Source organism: Onychostruthus taczanowskii, unplaced genomic scaffold (assembly GCF_017590055.1).
Source record: "Onychostruthus taczanowskii isolate IOZ18803 unplaced genomic scaffold, ASM1759005v1 scaffold183, whole genome shotgun sequence".
Taxonomy (NCBI): Eukaryota; Metazoa; Chordata; class Aves; order Passeriformes; family Passeridae; genus Onychostruthus; species Onychostruthus taczanowskii.
The window spans coordinates 390,316-401,721 of record NW_024499051.1 but is presented as its reverse complement, the minus strand read 5'-3'; the positions used below and the strand labels follow the sequence as shown (position 1 = coordinate 401,721).

General features: G+C 46.8%; 1 protein-coding gene across 1 annotated transcript; it reads left to right on the top strand.

The window, feature by feature from the left end:
- The first annotated feature begins 2,141 nt into the window (after positions 1–2,141).
- Positions 2,142–6,377, top strand: CUNH1orf115 (chromosome unknown C1orf115 homolog). The gene is made up of 2 exons (XM_041401037.1): positions 2,142–2,482; positions 4,854–6,377. Exons 1-2 carry the CDS (start codon positions 2,195–2,197, stop codon positions 4,971–4,973), a joined length of 408 nt encoding a protein of 135 aa, XP_041256971.1. The 5' UTR covers positions 2,142–2,194; the 3' UTR covers positions 4,974–6,377.
- Positions 6,378–11,406: the final 5,029 nt, after the last annotated feature.

The window sequence follows — 11,406 nt, the reverse complement described above, 5'->3', positions numbered from 1 at the left end:
ATTTAATGTTTATATTATCAGGGCAGCTTGCAAATGGTGTTATGTCCAGTGGCCGCCAGCAGTGTGGAATTGCCCTGATTCCTAGACCCTGTGCCCTCTTTTTGCCTTACTGGAAGATGAGTTGTGACCCACCTCATGCTCTCCACAGCAAATACACTTGGAGCTTCCTCAAGCACACAGTCTGAATGTAAAAGTTGTAGGTGCACACAAGTGCAGCATTTGGCTTTCCAAATCTACTGTCCCAGCAGGAGTAAGACTGGAAGATTGAAGAAAGCAGTTCTGAAAAAGGTCTCTGGTTTTATTGGCAAGCAGTGTCGTCTTAGTCTGGGATCAGTGAGACGGTGCCTACCCAACCTCAGTGACTGGTTCTGGGCGCCTTGCTGCTGCCTTGCGTTGGACCTGTTCTGTATCAGTCCTTTGGTAAGAGCTGCATTTCTGACCCAATGATCCCAACTTCCATTTGGGAGGGGACTGGTGTGGCATTTTATCAGCACAGCTTTAACTTTAGAAATATGAGTTTTTAAATGACGCATCAAACTTTCCAGCTCAAGGCAAAGATAGGGATGCCTCATATCTTCAGAGACCTAATGAATTCAATTGTAATCTGTTGCCCGCATCTCTGGGGGGTGATTGGGATGGGTGGAGGGTGAGCAGTAGGGTTACTGCATGGTTCAGCTAGTCAGGGTTGGGGGGTTTTTTGCATTTCTTGCTTTGAGGTATACCAACATTTCCAAAACTAGTGCATCCCTTTTCACACAGTCCAGCTTAAAAACATTGAAATGTATACAAATCAGTGAAAATACAATAAACAGTCATTCCTGGTCCTCTGAATGAATGACACTGCTGGGGAACCAAGTGGGGTCATTATGCAATATGTTAATGGATGGTGCTAAAATTCTATGAACTGTTTAGACGTGAGGTTTTGGTATCTGGTGTCCATACACCTGAGGGTACCTTGGACCTATTCATCTCAGAACATGTTATGATTTCCCTGCCACCATGCAAATGGAGACACTAAATCTCAGCCAAGAGGTGTATTCTGTGAGGTTTTTGATAGTTAAATTCTGGAAAGGGAAGCAAACTTGCAAGGGACAAACCAAGTCTGTGGGGAAAGGCCTGCCTCTCTTGGGAAGATAGGGAAATATTATCTACCTCAGAGCTTCTCATTTATTGGGATAGAGCACTTCTGTAGTGGCAGTGAGACGTAGCTCACACCTTCCACCCTTCAGGGACATGGCCCCACTTTACACAGCTGTTCTTTACACAGCTTTCTGGAGCTATGAAGGTGGTGAATCACCATCCTTGAGGCAGATAAGACCGTGAAGTGCAGGATTTACTTTCTGAATGTTACATGCACATCTTGGGGAGATGCAGGTTCAAGGCTTTGTTCCTTAGTAAGAAAAATCCAGGGGAAAGGTTTAGTCTGTCCTCGTGTTGCATATGCTTGTCCAAAGCCTTCATATGCATATCAAATATTGATAAATACACCAGCTGGTTTAATAAATTGTATCTATCCTCGCTGTACAATTTTGTATTTCTTGATGCACCCTAGCTGAGGAACACCACTTAGGAGAGGCAGTTGTTACACTACAGCACCCCAGCCGCGGAGGTGGGGCTATCACAGCCTCCCCAGCATTTGGGCAAAACCACTGAGAGATTTCGCCACTTTCCCCTTGCCCAGGGGTAGCCCAACGCAGCCCAGGACGCAGAAGAGGCTGTTCACCTGTGGCTTTAGTAGGAACACCGATAACTGAGGGATTGGAGGAGCTTGGCCTTTTTCTGTAAGGGGGAAAGACCATGACCTCCTGGAGTGGCGCTGCCGTGGGCCGGGGCAGTGCGTGTGGTGCCACGGAAGGATCTTCCAAGGGTCTCGCCGGCCCTCCCGGCGCCGAGGCCGAAGCAGCCCGGGCGCGATACGGGGCTGTGCCGCCCCGTCAGCGTTCACCTGTCCCCGCTAAGTTGACGGGCTCCAATCCCGGGCTCCCGCAGCAGCTCCCGGCTTCCCGCACCAGAGTGGCGGCAGGGCCAGGGTCCGCAGCCGGGGGCACCGCTAGCCCTCACCCGCCTGCTCCTGGCCGGGGCGCCTCTTCCCGCGGCCGTCCCGCCCCGGGGAGGGGGCAGCGACCGCCTCCGGCCACACCTGTGGCGCAGCGGCAGAGGAAGCGCCCGAGGTCGGCGCAGCGCCGAAGGGACCATGACGGTGGGTGCGCGGCTGGGCGCCAAGGTGCGGGGCAGGTTCTCCCGCCGTGGGGCCGGCGACGACCAAGTCTCCATCCTGCCCGGCGAGGAGGAGGAGGCGGCGGCGGCGGGGGCCGGGCGCAGCGCGGGGGCCCCGCGGCCGGCGGCGCTGCAGGAGGAGGAGGAGGGAGCTGGGTGCAGGAAGGTGCGCTTCGCCGTCCTGCCCGGCTCCTACGAGCCACTGCGCCCGCCACGGGCTCCCGGCAAGCGGCCCTACGGGAAGCGCCTGAAGAAGTACGGAAAGGTGAGGACACAGCGCGCCCGGGACGGCCGGAGCGGGGACCCTTGAGACGGGGACCCTCAGTATGGGGACCCCCGGCACGGGATCTGCGGTGCGGAGAGGGCAGCGGGGCCTCGGCTCCGACAGCTCCGAGGGGTTCTCGGAATGGACCTTATCCAGCAGGCATTTCAGAGGCAGCGCCCGGCTCCGAGGTGGGGTCAGGGCTTGCTCTGGACCTGCCCGGGAAGGAGCCGGTGCTGCTGTGGGGGCCGGACACCGACCGTCGCCTGGATCAAAGAGCACAAAATCTGTCTGTTCGAAGTGAAAATGACACTAAGCTGATCCATGTGACGGGTGCTTTGCCTCGCTTGGTTCTGCGTTCCTAGGCGTCATGATTTTAAAACTATTCCTTAAAACTTCCAGTTAATTGGCCTGCATTTTTTTCCCTTTCTCTGAAGTGCCCGAAAGAAACGGTAAACAGCCCTGCGGGACATTCCTCGGCCAAGGTGACCCTTAGAAATCACTGCTGTGAGTTACAGGGGGAGAAAAAAAAAGTAGCTTGTTCTTCATCTGTAACAACAATTTTGGATCAAAATTGCTCTTTTGTTTTCCTGAGTGGGAAGTCACAAGTCCTACAGTCTGGTGGTTTGGTTTTCCTCCCACCGGAAGATGGGTGCCTTTGGTTACAAAACTACCATGTGGAAGAATTCCATTGTTTTTCTTTTGTTAATGTCACTTAAGTACATCTTAGGTATGTCTTGGATGTTCGTAGCAAAAAATAGTTTCTGTGTTAGGAGGAGAAACCTTTCTGTTGTCAGGAATCCTTTCCTGCTGCTGAGATTACAGATGTCAGCATGAGACACGACTTTCTACTGCATTCTATTAAAAAACCCCGTGATTTTGGTAACTATATGCTTTGCTATGTCTAACATGCAGAAAATGCCATTAGCCTGGCAAAGTTTACTTTTGAAATTCAGTTTTGAGATGTCAACATTGTCAGGAACTGCCTCTCAAATCCTACTGTTTCATAAAGAAATTAACAGAATATTTCATTATTTCGTGATGAATTTGATTGTTTGAGTTTCCAGCACTGTGTTTTCCAGGTCCCATGCTGTAGGAAGCTGTCTCAAGCCTGTAGACATGATCTGTAGGGTGCAGATTTGTGAGAATGGTTGCAGCACGTCATCACTTTGCTGGTGGTGCTGTTGCTGTTGGCTTTTAATGGTGTTTAGAGCACAGGCCAGTTCTTGGGCACTGTGTATTCCCTTTTGTGTTGGTCAGATGACATTCCCACAGGGAAGGGTTGCCAGTTGGGCTCTGGCATAAAGAACAACTCATGAAAGAACAGGTGAGGTCTGGGTAAGTGAAGGGCAGGAAGGGGGAATGAAGACTCCAGCGTGATATCGTGAGGCAGGGGCAGATGTGGAAAGGGAAGGCCCTTCATCTCCTCCTTCAGCCTCAGGATCTGCCCCCAAGCTCGAGCCACCTTATTATTTGGGCATCTTAACTCCTTCTGAGTAAGTTTCCATGGGAGTAAAACCAGCAAAGGTCAACTGTGTAGCAGCATCATGACAGCTGAAGGTTTTTATGTGCCAGAACCTCTGTAATCCAGCTTTAAGAAATCATAAGAATATAATAGATATTGACTGGATTTCACTGATTTAAAAATACTTACTCGGATTAGGTTTTTTCCATGTTATAAGAGGTTATTTTAATCTCGTTCTACATAAACATAAGGAGTTACTAACAATTAAATTCTGATATTCCTCCAAATCTGACTATGTTGTATTAATTCTCCAGTTGAGAGCAGCCACATGAGCAAAAACTATCAAAAATGAAATTAAAATTAGATTAAGGTTTTCAGTTAAACAATCCATGACAAGTTTATCTCTAGTGCAGTACATAGATGAGTTCCTGAATGTGTACTGATGTGGACCAAAACTTTATTATTTTGACAAAAAAAATCATATTTTGACAAAAAACAGTGACATTTCCATAAAAGTATTCTCAGTGATTACTGTCTTCTTGTTCAGCTCCAGTTTTAGCACATTATGGACTTCTAGGAATTGCTAACATAGTTAGAACATGTAATGTGGGAATTATGTACTTCTACAAACTAGAGTAAATTAAGACTAATTTTATTCTTGAATAGAATCACATGTAAAAGCCTGGCTTCCTGTGGAGGCTGCATCCGTTCAGTTTAACTATACCCTGTGGGTGTGTATGCCTATATAAAAATAGATGGTAAAATGTTTTTCCACTCTCCAGCCCTCATTAGCTGTGGGAGAATTTCATTTTCTGGGGCCGTGATATTGGCTGTCGGAATGATTTTATGTGAAGGTATTTTCTTTCACCTTGTCCTTTTTTTATCCCTTTTTCTCATCTCTCTCCCCAGAATGTCGGGAAGGTTCTGCAGAAGGGTTGTCACTACTTGGTGGTCGGCCTGCAAGGATTAGCAGCAGCCTATTCTGCTCCCTTTGGAGTGTCAGCACATGTGGCATCCTTCGTCCGCTAGCGCAGTTCCCTGTGCCCCACAGGAGAGGACGTGAGGCCATTGCTGCTTTCTCAGGATTAAATTTGAGACCTGGATCTGAAAAACGTCTTGGACCAACAGCCCTGAGCCCCTGCACCAGGCCCTTTCCAAGACTGAGAGCTCTTCTCTGAAAAAAATTCCGGTGCTTTGTAAAATCAGATAGGGTCAAAGAAATGTAAGGATGAGAAAATAATCTTTGAATAATTGAACTGAAGTTTGTTTTCAGGCATGAGTTGGTTTTCCAGAGCTTCCTGTTGTGTGGAAGGGAGCCAAGGATGGATGGAAAAGCAAGTAAATGAGGGAGAGAGAAATGAAGGAAAACAGGATGGCAGAGCAGCTGGAGAGGTGGAGATGAGTTTGGGTAGCGAGAGGAATTGTCAAAGCAGTGGAGGAAACAGATAATAGAGGATTAGGAAAAGATAATCTTTGGTTTTCTGAGATTCTGAGTTTGTTGTGTTTTTTTATCTGAGAGGGTTAAGATTATGAGTGTACTTAAAAATATACTTGGACATAAATGGAATGTGGCATGAGACACAGAGAGCTTTGCTGCTTCATGGTTGTTCATTTCAAACCCTGGACATAACGAGCCTTTAAATAATCATGGGAAAGATATAAAAATACAGAAAGAAAATGAGGTGTGTGTTTGTGATTTTGGGGCATTAAAGGCTCACTGTGAGATTAACATTTTAAACTTTTCCTCTGCTACTATGAAATCTGCACATATTTTTTTTACTGGGAATGGAATTTTTATGTGATATACTTGATTCTGGAAGCTGGGGCATTTTATGCCTAATTCTGTGGTGTTCACCAGGGGAAAAAATCATTGATTGCCAGCTGCATCTGAGAAAAAAATATATACATACAGCCTTTGGTATAAGAATGTACAGATGTGATGTATGAGAATGGGGCCAAATAACCTGCCAGCTCTATCATAAGTTCTGAACCTGGAAGCTGTAAGCAGACGATGTCAGTATCAGATGGCTCAGCTCAATGCTGCAGATGCAGCAGCTTCCGTGTCACACCTCCAGGGACATAAATCATATATTGATGACACAGGAGCAAGGTAGTTTATGGGCCTTAGAATTTTTGTGGGGTTTATTTGTTTCTGTCAGTCTTTTGTGGTAGTCATAAATTACTTCCCTGCTAGTACTTTCTCTGTATTATATATCTTTCTAGTTTTAATGGTGTTTTTGTAATCAAAGAGTTGACTTAACTGGAAAAAAATGCTGTTCACTTGCTTTCTTTGCCTTTTCAGAACAAAGGAGTTTGTATGTCTTGGCAAACCACACTGTATTTCTTTTAAATGTAGCAAATGAATCAGATGGGGGGGGTGGGGCGGGGTATTATGCTCTTTTCTAACTGGACTGTAAATAAAAGCCACGAGATCCATGTCTGTTTTTACCTACACACGTAGAGTAAGCGCACAGAGGAGGAGTTTCTCAGCAGCAACGAAGCCAAGGAGGGGAAGCTGCAGTGTAAACTTCCCCACGTTGTTTTGCCTGTGCCCTCAGGGCCCTTGTAGGACATGATTGTAGCCCAGACTTCATGGAAATGCTCAGGAACAACAAGGTGTGGAGATGAGGCTGCAGAGGATCTAAGGCTGCAAAAGCTGGGGTAGGAATAGCCACAAAGGGATTTTGCTCATTGATTTCATACCTTCAGTTGTTTCTCTTGCATTTTTTTGTGGGGACAGACTGTAGTAATTACATATCCTCTGAACAGAGAGAACTGTCCCAGGATTTTCCTTGGAGACTGTGAGAAACTGTGGGAAACTTAGAAAAAAGAATTAAAACAATTATTATCTCTCTTTCTGTAACCACTGTTTATAGATATGGTTCTCCAGAGTGTGCTATTCATAGTTCACCAATAGTGTGAGAAGCTTTTACTTAGAGACCAATCAAGTCTCACCTTAGCAAGTCACCTTATAAAAGGACCTGCTACTTTCATTAAACTGGTCTTCGACCTTCTGATTCACCTTCGGAAGAATGGAGTCTTTCATTCCGTCCCTGACTCAACAGTGTCAGACAGACCTGTCCCTCTTATCTGCCTCACCAGCATGCCATAGGGCTGTTGATAATGCAGTAAGAACAGTGCTGTCCTAACACCCACATGCCACACCAGCCTGCAGAGTTTGGGATTAACTTCACATTTTGTTACACCACTCCATGTTTTACAGTGCTCTTACAGCATAAATCATTAGACCTTTTTTTCAAATTACTTAAGCAATGCATGAAGAGATTTGTGTCTCCATTTTAATGTGTGTTGTGAGTGTCCCATCTGTCTGTATGTCCCCTGACTAGTAAGACTGCTCCCTCATTGCAACACACAGAGTCCAGCCCATTCAGATTTTCCACAAAGGTAAACATGAACCTTAGCTTCTGAACTGCTCAGCACAGTGGACTTTCGCCTGCTGACATCCAGCCTCTGCTCACCTGGTGCAATTTTAAGGGAATAACCTGGTTGCTATCCATACAGAACCTGAATGATATGTCCATGGTGCTTCTGTGTGAACCTGAGAAAAGAAAAGCATCAGGCATATTGGTGAGTTAGCTTTGCCTGGCCAATGTTTCTAAAATAGACCAAAAACAAAGAAAGAGGAGAAAGAAAGAAAAAGTAAACGACTAATTTTTGCTGCTGCAATAAACCAGCTAATTATTCATCTTCCTCCCTCAAAATGAACGAATGGTTCTCATTGAGATTACCGATTAGTGCTGTTTATCAGTTCTCCTTGAGCAGTAATTCACTCCTCAGCTCCTGAAGGGAATTTGTGAGGCCAAGCCTCGGCCTCAGGGTTTGCTACTCTCTTGATTAGCCCAGCTTACAAAACAGTGTCTAGAAAATCTGAATCCAGACAGTGAGGTTCACTTTTCAGCTGGGTGGATAACAGAGGACTGTGCTTCCTGTCAGTCATGGCAGCAGCTCTTTTGGGCCAGGTCTGGCTTGGCTGTTTGTTGCAAACAGGTGGAAGGTCAGGTCAGCAATAGGGTAGGTCCTGCAGCTCTGTTGCTAAATGTTGTCTTGGTGACATGAGAGATGAGGAAATGTTCCTTGGCCCCCTCAGCATCGGCTGGCAGGTCACCAGCTCCACCAACAAAATGGGCAGCCTCCATCTGAAGCAGAACTGCCATGCTGGAAGTCTGCACGTGAGATGAAGCAGAGCAAGGTGCTGGTGATGGGGAGGAGGCAGGGATTGGTGAGGAACCTGGGTTCCCAGCCCTGGGAGGTGCCAAGCCATGAGGGCAGTCTGGGACTGAATCTTGGCTTCTACACAGGTGTTACGTATTCTTGGCAAAGTGGTCCTTGGAGAAGCTACCCCAGCAGGGACAGCTTTCAACCCACAGGTGCACACAGGCTCTCTTATTAAAATAGGCTTGTCTTCACCTGAACTCCCGGTGCCTCTGAGGAACAAAATAGATGTCTGAGTGGCTCATAAACAATGTGGGATGTGGTGGATACCATGGTGAGTACATGGGGAAGATTTGATTTGATGTTTGAGCTGGACAAAATGTGTTCCTAGCTTCAGCCCCTTGCATGAAACCTCTACCCATGGCTTCATTTGCCAGGTTTGCCTTCAGTGGTGTGCTGCTGTCCCATGTGGTTCCCTTCAGATTCCTATACACCTTTCACTGTTCTTTATGAAAAATGGCAGGATAAATAGGTTCGGGAAGGTGAATACATGCAAGAGTAGCAAGAAATACGTCTGTGCTTTTCTCAGCAACAAACTCCACTAACCAGAGCCTGGCAAGTCACTTTTACTTTAAATTCCTGGCTATTCCTGGTGACTGCCCAATGAGTCACAGAGCAGAATAAAGCATATTTCTGCTGGTTTTGCCAGACTATTTAATTACTCCTCTGGCGTAGGCTCTGAGGAAATGGCAGAGGACTCAGAGCTATTGTCCTTTGTCCTGTAACATTAGCAGCAAGGAAGCACTCTTTCACAACTTGCTTTGGAAGCGCAGTGACTGAGGAGAGCTATACCACACCACAGCACTTCAGCACCTCCAGATCTTTGCCCCTCCCAGGTTGTCCTAGGGTGACGTCATGATGCTTGTATCCCCAGTCGTGTGTTCTGTTTATGCTGCATATTATGTTCTGTGCCTTCAAGACTGGCTTTGAAGAGCGAATATTTTGTTTTGGTTTTTGTTATCAGCCTGCTCCCCCACGGCTGGCAGGACACAGAGATGGAGCAGTACATAGTGCAGCTTTTGCTTTTTGCTTTGCTCTTGCTCTTGCTTCTGCTGTGCTCCTGCTTTGCTTTTGCTTTTTGCTTCTGCTTGTTAGTTAGTTTAGCTAAGCAGTCCCAATCTTTCCCTGGACTGTTTTTCCTTTCCTTTTTTTTTTGGAACCACTCAAACCTGCTCCAGACTGGGACTTGAGAAACACTGAGAGTTTACATCTTGTGGCTGCAGCAGCTATCCTCAGCGCCGGAGGGAACAACAACAGGGGGACCCCTCCCAGGAAAGACTTTCTGAATTTGTCATCCTTTTCAGATCGATGAAAGTGTTGTCATCTGGTATTGTTCATTTTGTGTGCTGGGGGTGTTTTTCTTGTTAAATAAACAGGTTCTTTCCACTTCTCTCCAAGGAATCCTTCCCAAACCAGTAGGGGGGAAGGGGCCGTGTGGGTTTGCTTTCTGGGGGGCCCCCTTTTGGAGGTTTTCTCCCAAAATTTGCCTTAATCCAGGACACATGTCATGGATCATTTCAAGGATGAATGTCCTTTCTGATCTCTGCCTGTCTGTAAGACTGAGAAAGGGGCAGGTTTTGTTTTGGGATGCAGTAAAACCGGTTGTCTCTTTTTCTTTATCCTGAGTCCCTTATTAGCTGAACACTGAGAACACAGTTCTGAGACAAAACTGATCCTAAAATATGCACAAAGTTGCTGTAGTTACCTGTACAGAGTGTGCTTTGGAAATCCTTTTTTCTTCAAGGAAGAATAGAGAGCCTGAAGAACCTGTAGATTAATGGAGATAATTAAATTAAGAGAAGGTAAAGGAATAAAATCCTTCCCTTTCTTCTCCTTTTAGGAAGTAGTATTAGGCTGCCAGGCCTCTTTTGGGGTGAAGTCTAGACTGGGCTCAGAGAGGGTGGTGCACTTTTCTGAATCCTGCCATGTTTATGAGGAGAGATGCAGGGCTCTGGACTTGTTCAGCTGGAGGAGGGAAGACCTAGGAGAAACTTGACAACAGCTTTTCAATACATGGAAAGGGCTTCCAGCAAGATAGAGCCAGGCTCCTTACTGAAGTCTGCAGCCAGACAGCAAGAGGTCGTGGTCATAAATCCAAACTGCGGAGTTTTCAGCCAGAAACAAGTCAGGGAAAGCAGTGATATGACGATAAAGCATGAAAAGAGGTTACTTCAGGAGGCTGAAGTCTGTCTGTGGAGTGTCTCAAGGCACGACTGTACAAAGTGGGAAGCAACCCAGTGCAAATGCAGTGTTCACCCTGCTGTGAGTGGGACACTGGGGAGAGACCTCCTGGGCTTCTTCCAGTGTTCATGAGGTTGTAAGTGGAATCCTGCCATGGGAAGCAGAAAGCTTTTAATTTACCTACTGTATGGAAACATAGAAGACTGAGCTCCTCACCCTTGCTAGAAGCACTGACGTGAAGAATAAAGCTTTGCTCCTGAGCGACTGGCGAGGCTGGCAGCGCTGCCTGAGGAGCAGCTCAGCTTCCCCCACTGCTTCCACTTCCCTGCGTTCCGCTGGCTGAAAGCCTGTTGTCCTTTACTGCCATCTCCTGGGAAAAAATACACATATTTCCAGCCTCCTCAGCCTGCCCCGTTGTTCTGCCCCAGGGATTTCCTGCCTTTCCCTAGGCTGGCCTGCCTGTTTGTCCAGAGCCATCCTCAGGATGTGGGGTCTCAGCAGTGTAATGTGCACCTCTGTACACCGATGTTTCCTACTCAGTGGAATCCTGAGCCTCCTCTGTCCAAGTGCTTCAAATGTAAAGTCATAGGAACATTGTTCTTGTGTCAGGTATTTTTTCCTTCAACATTTACAAAATGCATTGTACTTTGCCCCAAAGTTCTTGCTGCTTCTCAAAAACATTCCTTAAGGAAGATTCACTGAAGGTGAGGGAATGAGCCACGGCCACTTCTTGTTTCTAAATCTTATCTTTTGCTGGAGAGATGACAGCTGCCTACAAGAGGATGTCTAATTTTGAACTGGAGGTTGGCAGACTGGAATGAGATGCCCCCCAGGAGTGCCTCGGACCTCAGCTCCAGCAAACCACATGTAGTTGCCTCCTCACACTTTCTGCATTCCCCCATTTCTGCTTCCCGTAAAGGACTCCTTGCTCCTTCCTTTCCTGGGACACTGAACTAGCATCAGATTGTTTTTTCAGCTGTGCCTGAATTAGGGTGGGGACTTTCCTGTCCTTGGTGAATCCCATCCTGCCCTGATGGCTGATAAACCA